We start from the raw sequence: 17,733 nt of genomic DNA, 5'->3' as shown, positions 1-17,733 counted from the left end.
CTCCTAGGGAGAACCAGGAAATTTGGTGGGTATATTTATTTGATATGTTTGTATTGTGGTTCCAGTCCTGGGGCTTTAATTCAGGACCCTGGCACTGTCCCTGAGCTTCTTCTTGCTCAAGGCTAATTTTCTGCCTTCCAGCCTTTTCTGAATATTTCATTGGAGTGAAGAGTCTCGTGAGCTTTCCTCCCCAGTTTGGCTTTGGACACCAATGCGCAGATCTTAGCCTCCTGGATATCCTGTATTACAGGCATGAGCTACCAGTGCCCAGCTAGCTGGCTAGCTTTGAATCTTGCCTTCTGCCTTCTTCTGCCACCCACCCAGAAACTAACACAGTGTACCAAGACAAGAAGAGATGGCTTGACAGCTTGTACTAGCAGCCACATCCTAATCGTTAGTGAACACTTTTGACCTGCTGCCCATCAAATACTGAGAATTTGGTGATTTGACACAACAATAAGAGAAAAAATATTATTTTTAACGTATAGCAGTGTGCTCTAGGCTGGCCTCAAGCTCTCACTCCTCTTGCCTCAGTCTCACTCGTGCTAGCATGGCAAGCAAGCCTGACTATTCCTCAAAACAAAAAATTGTTCTTCCTCATGTTTCCCTATGTTGACTGGTCTTTCTCGGCTCTTGCCTTGGGGTGGCAGTCAGGTACCTTCTAGGGCTATAGGCTAAGCAGGTCTGGACATGCCCAAGGCTGGCCAATGATGAGCATAGCTCCTCACTCAAGTCAACCAGGACCTGTCAGGTGTGAGATAAAAGAAGAAAGCCTCCCACCTCCTTACAATGAAGACCTATGATGGAATGAGCATGGTTAATGTTGCCAACACTGCTTCCTTGCTTAATCTCCAGTAGGGCAGAGTTGTTCCCTCTGATCTGCCTGTCCCCGACTTGGTCAAAGCACTGTGGCATTTTCCTAGTCGCTTTTAAATAAATACACCCCTGTTGTGGTTGTGGCAATCCCTCCCTAGGTATCCAACCAAGTACAATGAAAGCATGTGTGCATTCAAATTCTGTTATGTGGTTGTTCCTAACAGCTTCAGGTGTCTGAATGGTTCAGCACTGTACATGAACTAGGTAATCCTATCAAATAGTCGATTGTTCCTAGATATCTTCCATATAGAAATGACTATGATACACATAGCGCTTAGGACAATGTGTTCCTGCATTTATGTGTCAAGGTGGATAATCACTAAACTCCTGAGGCCCCTCTAAGGTGTCCTCGGTAATATGAAGAAGCTGAACCCTCTGGGCCTGGTTGGTGGGTTCCCCCATGGAAGGTTTGCAGAAACGGGACTGCCACATGCTTGAGGCAGGATAGAGTTTATTTCATTTTAGTTTCTTTATTTTGCCTTCCACAAGGAAATAATCATTTAACTCTACAAGCTTACAAATGAAAATGTAGGGAAAGAAAACATGGAAAGGCTCAGAGGAAGCATTCTGAGTCAGGTATGGTAGCCGAAGGTGGAGGAGCTGAGTTGGATGAGGCTGGGTGGCTGGAATTTCAGAGCTGGAGGTTAAAGCCTGGGCCCTTGGCTGTCAGCTGAGGCCCCGTGGTTTGTGGTGGTGAGGTGCAAGCTGGTCTCCTTCAGGTCTCCTCCCCATGCTGGCTGTAACCTGGACCCAAGGGCTGGTGGAGTGCTTCAGGGCCTGCCACTCCAAATAGGCAGGCTATGTGGAGAACAAGGAAGGGTCTATAGCAGTGTTGGGTTGGGGGATGGGGGAAAGTGTGTCATGGAAAAACTCCTGCTTGAGGCCATCTTCCATGTTCATCAGACTCCCCAGGTCAAGAACTTTTTCATGAGATCCAAGTCCTGGTCTGAGAGCAGGGCCCCAAGTGTTTCCGGAGCTGGTTGTAGAGCTGTTGGCTGAAGGTCATCTTCTTCAGGGCCAGGCACTCTCTCATTGGAGCCTGGACACATGAGTCAGCAGCTCTTCCAAAAGAATTGATTGATTGATTGATTGATTCATTCATTCATTTACTTACATTAGATATTCATTTGCATGTGTGTTTTGAATGAATACAGTTGCCCTAGACAAGACCTTCATTCTCCACTCCAAAGTCAAACAGCACAGTGACGGGAATCAAATGGCTATCATATTGTTATATGAAAAAACCTATAGTGCTTAACTGAAAAGAATGTTTGGTTTCTGTGATATCTCATCCATGCAGGTTGGTCAGTCTTGATATCCTCTTTGGCAGTACATACTACCTACCCTTCATTGAAAATCACCCACCCATAACCTTCTTGTAACGTACATCTTGTAGTTTAGTAACCTAGCAGCCTAACAGCCCTGCTTACGTTAGCTACCATTTTTAATCACTATATAAGCGGCTGTGCAAAAAATAAAGTTTGAGACCTTGATCAGAATCCTGTCTTGGTCTCCTTCCTGGTGTCTGATTTGTCTCTCATTCAGGTCCACTCCCCCTCGGGTTCCTGTTGACAAAACCCAGCTGGCTGGGACAAGCACAGTAGGGTTAAATTTTATTTTCTAGCACATTTTCAGGCTGTGAATATCCTCCTCATTGTGTTTGGGGCTACTTCATTGATAAGCAGCAATTCTTACACAAACGATCACCCCTGTGGCTACTAATGGCACACAAAAAGAAGTGGTCTTGACTGTGGGGTTGGCCAGGGAGAGGGAGGATATGTTCTCTAGTGGTGTCAGAAGCACAAACACAACACACTCTTGGAAACAAGGCAGTCATTCAGAGTCGCATTTTCAATCCTTCTATGTTCCTGATTAGCTGGGGCATTGTCGCTTAACAGCAAGACAGTCAAATTTTGCAAAAGACATCTGGGGTCAGCCTTCACCAGTTATGGACCTGGAGACTGTTAGTGGGGGATGCTACAAGGGACTTTTGGTGCCAGTCCCCTCCTGCTATGTATACATTAGTTACTTATTGGGGCAGTAACTTGATTGCCTGGTGGAGCACCTGGCATTTCAAATATTTATCTGCTGATATTCCAGTACACAGCACAATTATTAAGCAAGGCAGTGAAGCATCTTACAAACAATTGCTAAAGCATCCTAACTTTAACTGACCTCTGGTCAAATGAATTCTCTCTGGCTACCTTGATTATTTTAGACTGCATTTTGTGCAGGCTTCACACTGACATGTTCTGCAGTTATTCCAGGAAGTTTCAGGGCCATCAGGCCCAAGCTACAATATGGAGGTGCACTGGCTGTTCGGGCTCCTCAAGGATTGATGTAGTCAGGTCTCTTCTCTACCATCTCTCATGTGATTCAGGGAGGAGGTGTGGAAGCATGATCAGTAAAAGCTAAGAATCCACCCCTGCTCAACCTGGAAGTGCTTTGCTTGATCTGAGTCCCTGACTAGCCAGTGAGTGCTGGCAAACCTGACAAGAAGGAGAGGTGGGGGTTGAGTTAATTTTCATATACGCTCAGGTTCCCTGATTAAACTTAAGAGCCATACTGTTAACACAGAGATGAAACGACCAGGGTAGACCATCCCCTGCAGAACTCTAGGCCCCTTAGCTTGTTGACTCTGTGCAAATGTGACGTGGGTACAGTGGTTAGATCTCAAGAAAAAATTCTTGACATATTCTCAGAGGAGTAGGTGAACTTGTTGGACAGCCTCCACCATGATTTTTTCTAGGAGTCCTCCTAGGCACCCACCAATATTTTGATGTTCAGCATGAGGTCTGCCTAGACCAAGCAACAGAAGTGCAGCTCGCCACTACCCCATACTCGCCACTATCGCATAGGCCTTCAGGGTAGTCTACGCCACAGCCAACTTGCACAGGAGTGCTGGAGGACAAGGCCTTGCACCTGCCACCACACATCAGGGGGCATCAGCCTTGGGCCCCAGATTCAGCCCCTGGCTGTGAAGCTCCAAAACCCAGGCCCCTCCAGATGGGGCTCCTCTATCCAGAGCCGCCTTCAACCAAGAAACCCAGCTGACGTGGCTCGCTTCCTCTTAATGATTCTTTTCAGTTTAGAGTGTGATCTGTGAACTTGTGCAATTCAATGAATATTTCCTCGTGGGAGGTAAAAATGAAATGAAATAAACTGATTGCTGCCTGAACCATGGACGGGGTGGTCTGTCTCCTCTCAGGGAACCTTTCACAAGGGAAGCCAACCACCTGGCCTGGCTTCTCTATATTTACTGAGGATGAAAGAGGCCAGTCCATACCAGCCCCCCTTGAGTAGGAAGTTACCTGAGCCCCTCTCCCTCCAGCATATGAGGACAAACCCGCGTCCTGTTATTTACTGTTATCTGAACTTTGCAGCCTGCAAGCAGGAACAAGCAGAAGGCACCAGCCCTGCTCCAGAAAATTGTGTCTAAAAGGACACTTCATCATTCCATAAATCTGCGCACCCATGCAGCTTGGCACGTATCCCCTACTAGCCCAAATTAATGTAAAGGAAAAGAAAATTATTTCCCTAAACAAGGGTAGAGTTGGGGTCTCCACCGTGTGAAGGAAACATCTGCAATTGGTAACCGCTAGACAAGGACACTTTCAGGAGAGGTCAGGAGGTGAGCGGATTACCCACCCTCCCACAGAAAATGGAATTATCATGTCAAATCCAATCAGCCCACACCCCTCCCCATTGCTCCAATGCCGGCCCTTATCTTGGATCAAACTCCTGTTGCCACCAGGGGAAACACCAAGTGGAACAGGAGTTCTCATTCTCCACTAGACTCTCAGCTCTCTTCTTTTTTTTTTTTTTTTTATTATCAATTGAACATAAATTTTTTTTTTTTTACAAGGTGCTGTGCAAAGAGGGTGCAGTTACATAGTAGGGCATTGTGTACATTTCTTGTGATATCTTACAACCTGTTTTCCCATCCCTTGTCTAGGTCAGGTAGACCCATATGCAGTATACAATGTATCAAGCACATATACAGTGTTCACAGACTTGGTCTCTACTGTCTCTCCATCTCCCTTTGTTAACAGTCATATATCAGGGAGATCATGCCCCTTTGTTTTCTGTGTTCTAGGCTTGTCTCACTCAACATTATTTGTTCGAGTTCTGACCATTTCCCTGCAAATAACAATATTTCACCATTCCTAATCGCTATGTAGTATTCCATTGTGTATAAGTACCATATTTTTTGGATCCATTCATCTGTGGAGGGGCATCTGGGTTGTTTCCAAATTTTGGCTATTGTGAATTGTGCTGCGATAAACATGGAAGTACAAATGTCCTTTTGATATCTTGGGTTTTGCTGTTTAGGATAGATGCCTAGGAGTGGTATGGCTGGGTCATAGGGTAGGTCTATATTGAGCTTTTTGAGAAACCTCCATACTGTTCTCCAAAGTGGCTGTACTAATTTGCACTCCCACCAACAATGGAGAAGGGTTCCTCTTTCCCCACAGCCCCTCCAGCATTTGTTGTTTCCTGAGTTCAGAGTATAGGCCATTCTAACTGGGGTGAGGTGGTATCTCAGGGTTGTTTTTATTTGCATTTCCTTTACTAGCAGGGATGTTGAGCATTTCCTCATGTGTTTCTTTGCCATTTTTATATCTTCTCTTGTGAAGTCTCTCTTTAGCTCTTTTGCCCATTTCCTAATAGGTTTATTGGGCTTGGAGGGGCTTAGTTTTTTGAGTTCTCTGTAGATGACAGATATCAGGCCTTTGTCTGTTGTTGTGCTGGTAAATATCCTTTCCCATATCGTTGGCTGTCTTTCTATTTTGGTGGCTATGACCTTAGCTGTGCAGAAACTTTTTAATTTGTAGTAGTCCCATTTGTTGAGTCTTTCCCCTATTTGTTGTGCCCCTGGGACTCTATTCAGGAAGTTCCTTCCTGTGCCTATAAGTTCTAGTGTCTTTCCTACTCTGTCCTTCAGTAGTTTCAAGGATTCAGGTCTGATGTTGAGGTCCTTGATCCATTTTGAGTTGATCTTGGTGCATGGTGATAGGCTTGGGTCTACTTTGAGTTTTCTGCATATGGCTGCCCAGTTCTCCCAGCACCAGTAGTTGAAGTCAGCTCTCTTCTTGTGCAGCCCCTGCATCCAGACTCCTCTGCGTAGACCCATGTGCACATTTACTACCATGGGACGGTTACTGCTGCCTTCTTCTGGTCCTTCTCCCCCTAAACTCCATGCCCCTGAGTGACCAAGAAGGAGCCAGAGAGAATGGGCGGCCCTTCTGAAGCACAGAGACAATGCAGTGCAATGTTCCCTCTCTCTGGGGAAGGGCCCCTCAACTCCTCCCCTTTCAGAAGGAAAGCATGATAGGCCTTATGCCAAATCACCGGAGCATAACCAACCAATTACCTCCAAGGGACCATCCCTTGACTGTGAGTCAGCCAAAGGGCCCCAGGCACTGAGGCCACTTCCCCTCTACCAAGACGGACCAACCACGCCCTCACCCACCCTGGCCACCTCTCCTTCAGACAGTGAGAGGTCCCCTAGGCTCTGAGGCCCTTTCCCCATCTGCTCTGGCCACACCTCCTCCCTGCCTTCCCCTATATAGGCTTCTCCACCCCTAAGCTTGGCCAGTCCCGTGGCAGTCTCACCTGAGCAAGCAGGAAGTTTGATCTTGCTGGCGGGCCCCTCCTCAACCCACTCTTTCCCCTGAGGAGATGGTGCTCACCGCATGCTTGCCTGCGCCCACTGGGCTATCTCAGAACCAAACTGAAGCCAGAGAGAAGGCTAGATGTCACGGACCCTGGCAGGCCTCCCTGGCCTCCTCCCGCAGAGAACCTCCCCCATATGGGCTCCGCAAAGGCTGGACACCCTGCTGCTTAGAGGACTTTGGAGACGGAGGCGCGTTCCCAGAGATCCCTGTGGCCCAGTGGCCGCAGGATATGGGTCGCGGGAAAACAAGGGCCAATGCACTGGCCATTCCGGTCGATTCCCGAGGGCGACTCCAATACCAAGCAATTGCTCGACAAGGACAGCCAAAAGCCAGGGTCATTTACAGCCAGCACGCTGACCTGGTCCCAAAGGAGGTGACCAATGCAGAGGATCCAGACCTGTGGAGACCCGACCAAGAGGCCATTCAAGAGACCACAGCAAAGACTCGGGCAGCCTTAGAGAAGCTTGTGTGGCAGAAGGTTGCTGCAGCCATGCCGGCTGGAGAAGCTGAGAGACCGGCCCCTGCTCAGTATGTGCGATACACGCCCTCTCAACAAGGAGAGGCATGGAACTCAGGGGCTAAGCAGAGGGTGATTCGGGTGGTGGACATGCAGAAAGATCCCATGGAGCCTCTGAGATTCAAGATCAATCAGAAGATTCCCCGGCCACCGCCTTCTCCTCCTGTACCTGTGCTGCGGTCCCCAAGTCGACGGATGACTGTGAAGGAACAACAAGAGTGGAAGATCCCTCCTTGCATTTCCAACTGGAAAAATGCAAAGGGTTATACAATTCCACTAGACAAGCGTCTGGCCACTGGTGCGAGAGGACTCCAGGCGGTGTGCATCAAGGATACCTTTGCTAAGCTGGCCCAAGCTCTCTATATTGCTGACCGCAAGGCTCGGGAGGCTGTCGAGGCCCGGGCCCAAGTGGAGAGGAAGATGGCTCACAAAGCAAAACAGAAACATGAGGAGAGACTGAGAGAGCTGGCCCAAAGAACCAGGGAGAGCAGAGCTGGGAGCAAAGCCCGAGTGGATGGAGAGGATGGGGAGCCACAGGAGAGGGCAGGGATCCGACAGGAGAGGCAGAAAGACAGGCGGTGTGACCGCAATCTTTACAGGGCAGCTCCGAAGAGGATGTGGAAACGACAGCATATTGAGCAACGAGATATCACTGAAGACATTGCTCTCGGTGTCCCCAATCCTGGAACCTCCAATGAAGGTCAGTATTATGACCCAAGGCTCTTCAACCAGCCCAAGGGTATGGACAGTGGCTTTGCCGGTGGAGAAGATGACTTTTACAACCTTTATGGCCACTCCTGGAGAGGGGCTGAACCCATGGCCCATACTATCTATAGGCCCAGGCCAGATCTGGACAAGGACATGTATGGCAATGACCTAGAAGCCAGAATGGAGACCCACAGGTTCTTTCCATGCAAAGAGTTTTCCGATTCAGAACAGAGGCAGGGAAGATTAGAAGGACCTGTTGAGTTTGAGGAAGATCCTTTTGGTTTGGACAAGTTTCTGCAAGAAGCAAAGCGGCAAGGCGGCTCAAAAAGACCCTCGGAGAGGAGCAAAGCCCTGGAACAGGAGCATGGAGGCAAGAAGAGGAGGAAGGCATAGATACTCCTTTCTTCCCCCTCGGTGAACTTGGTCCACAACCCTGATGGTGCCATTCCTGGGGGTACACTGTGTAGATGGTCAGAAGAAATCCAAATCTGGGAACCAGTTTCCAGGTTTGCAGGTGCTTCTGCCACCATGTGGCACTTAGAGAACATACCCTCCCTCTCCCTGCCCAACTCCACAATCAAAGCCACTTCCGTTTGTATGCCATTCGGAGTCACAGGGGTGATCTTTTGTGTAAGAATGGCTGCTTATCAATGAAGTAACCCCAATGGCAATGAGGAGGATGTTCACAGGCTGGAAATGTGCTAGCAAGGGAAACTTTCCCCTACTGTTCTGTTTGACTTTGAAGTGGGGAAAAGGAGATGTTGTTTCGGGCAACTGTTTGTTTCGATTGAAAACACACATACAAATAAATAAATGCCTATGTAAGTAAATGAATGAATCAATAAATGAATAAACTCATTTTGGAGAGTTGCTGACTCACAAGACCTTATGTCCCCAGGAAGTTGGAAACTGATCTGATCCACAAGGTTTATAGGACCACAAGGGAGAACATCTAGCTTGAGTTTAATGAGCTCCCTGCCATCAAGAAGATCATCCTCAGTCATCTCTCCGAGAGCAAACTTCAGAAGCCCTTTCAGGCCCTGATATCAGACTTATGAGAGAATGAACAAGTGTGGGGATAAGAGAAGCACAGAAGGCCTAGGGTAGTGTTGAAGTAGAATAGAAAATCAGATGGTTAAGGATAGAGACATTGTTAGGTTTTTAAAGTAGGTAGCTGGTAAAGGAGAATGCCACACGGTATTCAGGCAGGAGAGAACATTTATTACTGAACTGCTGGCCTGTGGCCAAGATGATCCATGGCCAGAGAGAAGGGAGAGAGAGAGAGAGAGTGACCCCCACCCAGCCCTGCTTTATTTAGGGCAGGGGCAAGGGGTGTGGCCAGGTGGATTAGGAGGTGACCTCAGGGAAAGGGGAGGTAACTTCCTCCAGGTCTGCTGGTTACCCAGGTAACTAGATGGAGACTTAATGAGGTGGAGGCATCTGCATGTAGCCCTCAGGGAGAGGACCTTACAGACAGAAGGGACAATGGAGGCAGATGGGAAGGGTAGAAGGTGACAGGAACGGTAGAGGATGAAGGGGAAGATGGAAGCTGAGGAGAAGTGTGGTGGGAGCTTGGAAGTTTGGAGGGGAAGTGAAGTGTAGAGCAGAAAAGGAAGGATGAATGGAATGATACATAGGAAAGGAGGGTGGAAGGGAAAGAAAAGAGTGATTCAAAAAGGGATGGGTGAAGAGGAAAGAAAGGTTGGAGAAAGAGGGGAAGGATAGATGTGATTAGAAAGGTGCAGGTGAAGGAGAGAGTAGACAGGAGGTAGTGTTGGGGGAAAAGAGAAGGTTTGAGGTGGAAAGGATGGGTGGATGTGAAGTGAAGGCTGTGAGAGAAGAAAACCTTTGAGGAAGAAGGGAAAGAATGTGAAAGAAGGATGCAGTCACCGAGCTACCACCAGGCTATGGGAAGGGAGCATTGCCCTAGTAGTCCCTCAAGTCCAGGATAGGGGGAGAGTGGGAAAAGACAGTCTGGTACTTGAGTCAATAATGTGGTTCAGCCAAGTTAACTGCTCTGGCTGTTGTCACTCTAGTATTTTTCATTCCCACAAATTATGTCCACACAGTAAAGCAAATCTTTGTACCAACTGTTTGGTTTTTGTGTTTGTTTCTCTGGGTTTTATTGGTTGTTGCTTATTGCTTTGTTTTGGTTCTGTTTTAGTTTTGGGTTTGTTTGATTTTAAAGATTTTTTGTCTTTTGATTTTTAGTACTAGGGATCAAACCCAGGTCGTTGCACTTGCTAGGCAGGTGCTTTGCCACTGATCTATATCCCAGCCCTGTTTTTGTTTTTTAATGGGGTATATGTGTTTTGTGACAGCATTGGGTCTTTAAATCAGGCATTGCACATGGTTCAGCTGTTGCTCTGTGATTTGAGCCATTCGAGTAGCCCGGCCTCCTATCTGCTGGTTCATTTTGCTTTGTGGGTTGGTTTCCAGTCCTGGCACTTGAATTGAGGCCTGGGCCCTGTCCTTGAGTCTGAGGTGCAGCTTTTAGTTATTTTTTAGCAGTTTACTGGAGATGAGAGTCTCATGGAATTTCCTACCTGGGCTGACTTCCAACCATGATCCTCAGAGCTCAGACTTCTGGGTAGATAAGTTTACAGGTAGGAGCCTCCAGAGCCATGCACACATTGTTTTATAGAAAGGATTTAAGCATCCTAGCATTCTAGTAGTCAAAATGGTCCTGGAGCCAATCCCCTGGGCCAACAGGGGGCAGACTGTGCTCATTGTTACTGTGGGAAGAACACTTTCCTAGGCAGAACGAGGAACATTGCTGGGTATATTTATTGGATATGCATGTAATCTGGTTCCAGCCCTGGGTCTTGAATTCAGGCCTGGGGCACTGTCCCTGAGATTCAATTGGCTCAAGGCTAATTTTCTGCCTCTCAGCCAAAGATCTAACTTCCAGCTTTTTCTGAGAATTTCATTAGAGGTATGAGTCTCATGAACTTTCCTACCTAGGTTGACTGTGAACCCCCATGCGCAGATCTCAGCCTCCTGGATATCCTGTATTACAGGCATGAGCCACCAGTGCCCACCTAGCTGGCTAGCTTTGAATCTGGCCTTCTGCCTCTCCTGCCACCCACACAGACACTAACACAGTGTAACAAGACAAGAAGATATGGGTTGACAGCTTGTTCTAGTAGCCACATCCTAATCATTAGTGACCACCTTTGACCTGCTGTCCATCAAATACTGAGAATTTGGTGATTTGAAACAACAGTAACAGAAAAAAAGATTTCTTTTCTTTTTTTTTTTTTTTTTTAACATTTAGCAATGTGATCCAGACTGGCTTCAAGCTCTCACTCCTCTTGCCTCAGTCTCACTACTGCTAGTTTGGCAAGCAAGCCCGATTACACCTCAAAACCAAAAATTGTTCTTCCTAATGCTTCCTTAAGTTGACTGGTCTCGTTCAGCTCTTGACTTGGGGCAGCAGTCAGGTGCCTGTTGGGGCTGTAGGGTAAGCAGGTCTGGACTTGCACACGGCTGGCCAATGATGAGCAGAAGCCATGTTTGGGTCACAGCTTCTCACTCAAGTCAACCAGGAACAGGGCAAGGACCTGTCAGGTATGACATTACAAAAGCCTCACAGCTGCTTACAATGAAGACCTGTGATAGAATGAGCAGGGTTAATGTTGCCAATACTACTTCCATGCTTAATCTCCAGTTGGGCAGAGTTGTTCCCTTGGATCTGCCTCTCCCTGACTTGTTCAAAGCACTGTGGCGTTTTCCTAGTAGCTTCTAAATAAATACACACCTGATGTGGTTGTGGCAATCCCTTCCTAGGTACCAAACCAAGTAAAATAAAAGGATGTTTCTATCTAAAGTCTCTTATGCAGTTTTCCAAGCGCTGATATCCACCATGGTCAATGATTAAGCACTGTACATGAACAAAGTAATCCTATCAGGTAATTGATTGTACCTAGTTATCTTCCATATATAGAAAGAAATGGCTAGGATACCCACAGCACTTGGGGCAATGTATTCCTGCATTCATGTGTCAAGGTGGATAATGGCTAATCTTCCCAGCTCCCCTTTAATGTGCCCTGAGTAAATATAAAGAAGCCCAACCCTGTGGGCCTGGTTGATGGATTCGCTCATGAGAGGATCGCTGAAAGAGACCACCGCATGTTTCAGGCCGGAAAGAGTTTATTTCATTTTATTTTCTTTATTTTGCCTCCCACAAGAAAACAGTCGTTTAATTCTACAAGCATAAAAATCAAAATGGAGGGAAAGAAAATATGGAAAGGCTCAGAGGAAGCGTTCTGAGTCAGGTGTGGTGGCCAAAGGCGGCTCTGGATGGAGGAGCCCAGTCTGCTTGAGGTTGGGTGGCTGGAAATTCACAGGTGGAGGCTAAAGCCCGGGGCCCCAGCTAAGGCCCCTCAGGTTGTGGTGGTGAGGTGCAAGTCTTGTCCCCCAGCTGGCTGTAACCTAGAACCTAGAACCCAGGGCTGGTGGGGTGCTTCAGCGTGTGCCACTCAGAACAGGCAGGCCCTGTGGGGAAAAAGGAAGGCTCTATGGGTGGGAAGAAGGCGTGGGAGGGGGGCAGGTAGGGGTGGGAGGGAGGTGTCTCATGGGAAAACTCCTGCTTGAGGCCATCTTCCATGTTCATCAGACTCCCCAGGGAACAGGTCAGGAACTTTTCCATGAGATCCAAGTCCTGGTCTCAGAGCAGGGCCCCAAGAAGCTGGTTGTAGAGCTATTGGCCAAAGGTCATCTTCTTCAGGGCCAGGCACTCTCTCCTTGGAGCCTGGCCAGATTTTCTCACTTGGCATCCCCAAGGGAGGGGTCCTTGCAAACCTTGTGGATCAGATCAATCTCCAACTTCCCTGGGACACAGGGGCTTGTGATTCAGCAGCTCTTTTGAAAAGTGTTTATTGATTCATTTATTTATTTATTTATTTATTTATTTATTTATTTATTTATTTGCATGTGCTTGTGTGTGTGTGTGTGATTTGAATCAACCATTTGAATACAAACATTTCCCCTAAACAAGACCTTCTTTTCCCCACTCCAAAGTCCAACAGCACAGTAGGAGAAAGTTTCACTGGCTACCACATTTCCAGACTGTGAACATTGTCCTCATTTGCCCAGGCCCGCGGGGTTTTGTCAACAGGAGCCCGAGGGGGAATTGACCTGAATGAGAGACAAACCAGACATAAGGAAGGAGACCAAGACAGGATTCTGATAAAGGTCTCAAACTTTATTTTTATACAGCAGCTTATATAGTGATTAGCAAGGGGGTAACTGACGTGAGCAGGGCTGTTGGGGGTGCTCGGCTCCTAAATCACAAAATGTACATTACAAGAAGGTTATGGGTGGGTGATTTTCAATGAAGGGTAAGATGTACTGCCAAACAGGATATCAGAACTAACCAACCTGCATGGATGAGGTATCACAGACACCAAACATTCTTTTCAATTAAGCCCTATAGATTATTCATGTTACAATATGACAGCCATTTGGTTCCTGGCACTCATTGTGATTGGAGATACTTCATTGATAAGCAGCCATTCTTACACCAAAGATCATCCCTGTGACTACTAATGGCACACAAAAGAAAGTGGTCTTTGTTAGGTTTTTTAAAGTAGGTAGCCAGTAAAGGAGAATGCCACATGGTATTCAGGCAGGAGAGAACATTTATTACTGAACTGCTCGCCTGTGGCCAAGATGATCGATGGCCTGAGAGAAGGGAGAGAGAGAGGGAGAGAGAGCAACCCCCACCTAGCCCTGCTTTATTTAGGGCAGGGGCAAGGGGTGTGGCTAGGTGGATTAGGAGGTGACCTCAGGGAAAGGGGAGGTAACTGCCTCCAGGTCTGCTGGTTACCCAGGTAACTGGGTGGAGACTTAATGAGGTGGGGGCATCTGCATGTAGCCCTCAGGGAGAGGACCTTACATTCCAGCCTTTTAATAGTGATGAAGAAGGGTGAAGACTCTCTCTGGCTGCTTCCTGCTGGCAAGGAGCGTAGGCATTAGGGGTAAAAGGCAGAAATGTGGCCCCTCCTGGAGAAAGCGAGCAGCAGGGTCCCTTGGTGGTAGATGCCAGTCCTTGAATGAAACCTGGAAGAAGTCTCATGAGGCAGGGGCTGGGCAAAAAAAATATTAAGGCAAAAGGAAGGGTTTAGGGCACAAAATTAAAAATTGGATGACTTGGACAGTTCTTATACTCAGGTATGGACATTAGATGGACAAGCTACTATCTCTTGATCCCCCGGCTCTGATTAATTTTGAAAGGGCAAGACAAAGTGACTCCATTTAGGATGCGATCATTCTCCTCTTACTCCACTCCATGATACTTGTTCCGGAACTGGCTGAGTCCCAGTGGTCTAGGTGCTTGTTGCTGGGATGGCTTGCCCCCATTGGCATTCACGGGGTTTGAACTCAGGGCCTGGGCACTGTCCCTGAGCACTTCTGCTCAAGGCTAGCACTCTACCACTTGAGCCATAGCTCCACTTCCAGCATTTGGCTGGTAAGAGATAAGTCTCTTCAGCCATGCTTCCAGCCTGGGAAGCTGACAGGGGCAAGACTCAGTTCCCTCTATCCTCCATCTTCCAGGTGCCTTGCCTAGCCGTCAAGTGTAGCCACAGTGCTCAGAGTCAAAGCAACTGTCCTTGCTGGCTCCTTCTCTGGACTCTTCAGGCCTGTGGGGGGATGGAAGGGAAACTCCCTCAGCCTTGTGCCCCTCTTCAGAGCTGAGCTGCTTGGGGCATGGGGACTTGCTAGGGTGTCCCAGGAGGGCAGGCTAAAGCTCCCCAGGCTCCTCTAGATGGGCTTGTAACTCTCCTCTGGGCTCTGGGGCCAGGGCCCCCAAGATTTCTGACCCTCAGTTTTCCCAGCTGTCCAATGGGATCTCCTAGCTCTTTGAAGATGGTGACCTTTGAGAGGATAGCTGTGTTGTCTAACCCAGCACACAACTGGGTGGGTACAACTGGCTCACAACCCCCGGAGTACTCAGTCAGCCACAACGGGCACTGCAGTGCTGCTTCTTCTTCAAGAGGCATTTGAGCTGCTTCTAACTGTGTGTTTGTGAGTTGTATGTGTGAGTGTGTAAAAATGCTTCCAGACCATCTAAACCACTTGCTTTAATAGGACAAGCAATGCGACCCCTTGGCAGTACTTGGTATAACTGCTACCAGCCTTGTGAATAGGCTGACCAGGAGTCTTGGTCACACTGCCCCCACAAATGTTTGTCTCTGTGACTTTGCCTGTCTGAGGCAATGAGATGCTGGCCATTGGTTTCTGAGCATGGTGAATTGCCCTTCTGCTTCTATTGGCTGTCCATCAGTTCACTGAAGTCTTCTTCTAGGTCTGATAGGGTGAGGAGGAGGAACAGGGGAGGCTAGGAAAGGAGAAAGGGGGGAAGGGAGGAGACAGTGCCAGCAAAGGGAAGTGGGTGAAAGGATACAGGAGTTGCAGAAGGTGGAGAGAAAAGTCAGCCCCCTTCCCTACCCCTCTGGCATTGTCCCTAGACCCAGCATCAGCTCACCTTGCCATCCTCTCAATTCTCTCAATAATTTATGGATGTCAGTGTATAATGCATAGGCAATAATGTTTTACAGCTCTCCATAGAGTTGTGTTACTCCTCAAGTGTGCAAGCTTGGGTCCTGCTCACCCCTCTCCCCCAAAACAGGATTCCCAGGACTTGGGAGAAGCTCTGAGGTAGCTCTGGCTGAGGTAGCAGGGTAGGGTATCAGTGCTCTGCTCATCTTACCTAGTTGCTTCATTCCATCCCCAGAGGAACAATAGGCCTCAGATTCCCATCAGGGCTAACTTAGTTCTTCCTTAGTGTCTCTGCCCCAAAGTCTAAGACAGAAGTGTATGCTTAGTCCCAAATTCACCACCCACGTGACTGGCAGTGCCCTCTTACACCTGCCAGGCCATGCCACCTCAAAGCAGCCAGGACACAGGGAGGAGCCTGACTAAGAAGCTGACAGAGGGCTTTGAGGCCACCAGAAACCAGACAAAGGACTGGATCATGGAGAAAGGTCCTCCATGCCTTTCAAGCAGTGACTAAGCGTGCAGAAAGCAGAGGGAACTCGGGCACACAGAACTGTGTCCTCAAAGCTTCTGTAGACAGGCAGTAATACACTGTGAATGGAGCCAGCTGGATGCGAAGCTGTGCAGACGGTATCCTACCTAGAATAAGGGATGGCCATTGGACATTAGCAAACATTACCATGTGGATTCCTGCCCCACTAGCCTGTCAGGAAGAAATGGAAATGCATATTTGCTCTGCAAAAGATCCTGATGTGTGTGTGTGTGTGTGTGTGTGTGTGTGTGTGTGTGTGTGTGTGTGTGCATGTGTGTGGATGTGCAGGGACTTGACCTCAGGGCCTGGGGCTGGCCTGAGCTTTTGTGCTCAGTGCTAGCACTGTACCACTTGAGCTACAGCTACACTTCTGGCTTTTTTGGTATTTCACTGGATCTAAGCGTCTCATGGGCTTTCCTGCCCAGGCTAGCTTCAAACCGCAATTCTTAGATCTCAGCCTCCTGATTAGCTAGGATTCGAGGTAAGATCCACTAGAGTCCAGTAAGATGCTGAGGTTTAACAGCTGTCAAAATTGGAAATAGTGATCTGGGAATGTGCTTAGTGGTAGATTACTTGCCTAGCATGCCCAAAGCCCTGGGATTGATTTCTCAGTTCCACAAGAAGAGAATACACCAGAAGAGGTATTATGGCTCAAGTGATGGAGTGCTAGCCTTGAGCCAAAGAAGCTCAGGGACAGTGCTCAGACACTGAGTTCAAGCCCCAGGACTGGCAAAACAAAATTGAAATAGTCAAAGTGTGTCTATTTTGGGTTCTGGCAAAAGAAATTCCATTGATGGGTCACCTGAGCCCAGGCATCAGTTTGACTTACAATCAGCAGGGGTCACGCCCTAGAAGGTATAGTCCCTGGCCCATCTATTTCAGCTGTGGAGGGAGGCTGCCCCCGGGCAGCTGGAGTGCTGGATGAGGTAGACAGTGAGCCTGCCATCAGCTCCACATGAGGATGGGGTCATTCCCACATCTGGGGTCTGGACTTTTAGTCTATGACAAAGGCCAGGCAGCTTAGCACATAAAAAGTATAGGTAGCCTAAGTCAGGCCACCACTAGAACTCAAAGATGGGGACCCTGCAGGTCTAGAGACCACAGCCCTTACTGTAGTCATTCTATGAAAGCTTCTCACAATGACACCGATGGAGCCAAGAGGCTTCTTGGCCTTAAGCAGTTTGGCCCAGTGGTGGGCCTTAGCCCATAGCTGAATTCCACCCACAGAAAGGTATGCTGTGGGCAGGGGTAGCAGGATTCCAACCTGGCAAGTTTGTTCTTTTACCATCACATTGAATCCTCTCAAAAATTCCAAGAGAAAGAATTCACCTCATTTAAGAAGAAACCAAACAAAAACAAAGACTCAGAAAGGTTTAGCAAGTTACCTAAAGTCACCCAGCAAATGAATGTGGGAATCCTAATTCAACCTTAATTAAGCATGTGGCATTTCAAATCCCAAATGCCTCACTGAACTGTTGTTCTGCAAAGTTGTTTGTAGAAACCCTGGCATGAGGCTAAGGGCTGTGGGACTTGTCCCCATTCCATGGGGCCATCTGGGCCATCTGCAGAGCTGGGATGGAATCATAAGGAATCTGGTGAGATTCTTGGTTTCCCTCCTGAGCTTGCCACCAACCCGTGGAGGTAGAACAGAGCAAAAACCCAGGAGATTTGGGGGCCCAAGCATGGCTTACCCTGATCATGCTGGGCTCCCAGCCCTGTAGCATTCTGGCCCTAGGGAAGTCATGGCCAGGTTGGGTGCTCCTGCTTTGCCACAAGCCTTGAAGACTGACCCTCTAGTATGACTTTCGGGTCTATCCTGGGCTTGCAGTCTCTAGAGAATGCTTTCTGGCCCCAGGGTTTCCTCCGAGGACACCTAAATTTCAGAAAAAGGACTCCAAAGAGGAATGGAAGGGAACAGGTAG

At 48.1% G+C, this 17,733-nt stretch overlaps 1 protein-coding gene across 1 annotated transcript; it reads left to right on the top strand.

Moving 5' to 3' along the window:
• Positions 1-6,558: 6,558 nt before the first annotated feature.
• On the top strand, positions 6,559-8,172 carry LOC125344089 (SNW domain-containing protein 1-like). Its single transcript, XM_048336692.1, has one exon. The coding sequence runs from the start codon at positions 6,559-6,561 to the stop codon at positions 8,170-8,172; it is 1,614 nt and encodes a 537-aa protein (XP_048192649.1).
• Positions 8,173-17,733: the final 9,561 nt, after the last annotated feature.

Source organism: Perognathus longimembris, chromosome 2 (assembly GCF_023159225.1).
Source record: "Perognathus longimembris pacificus isolate PPM17 chromosome 2, ASM2315922v1, whole genome shotgun sequence".
In the NCBI taxonomy this organism is placed as follows: domain Eukaryota; kingdom Metazoa; phylum Chordata; class Mammalia; order Rodentia; family Heteromyidae; genus Perognathus; species Perognathus longimembris.
The sequence above is the reverse complement of the archived record's forward strand: the minus strand, read 5'-3'. Positions and strand labels throughout refer to the sequence as shown.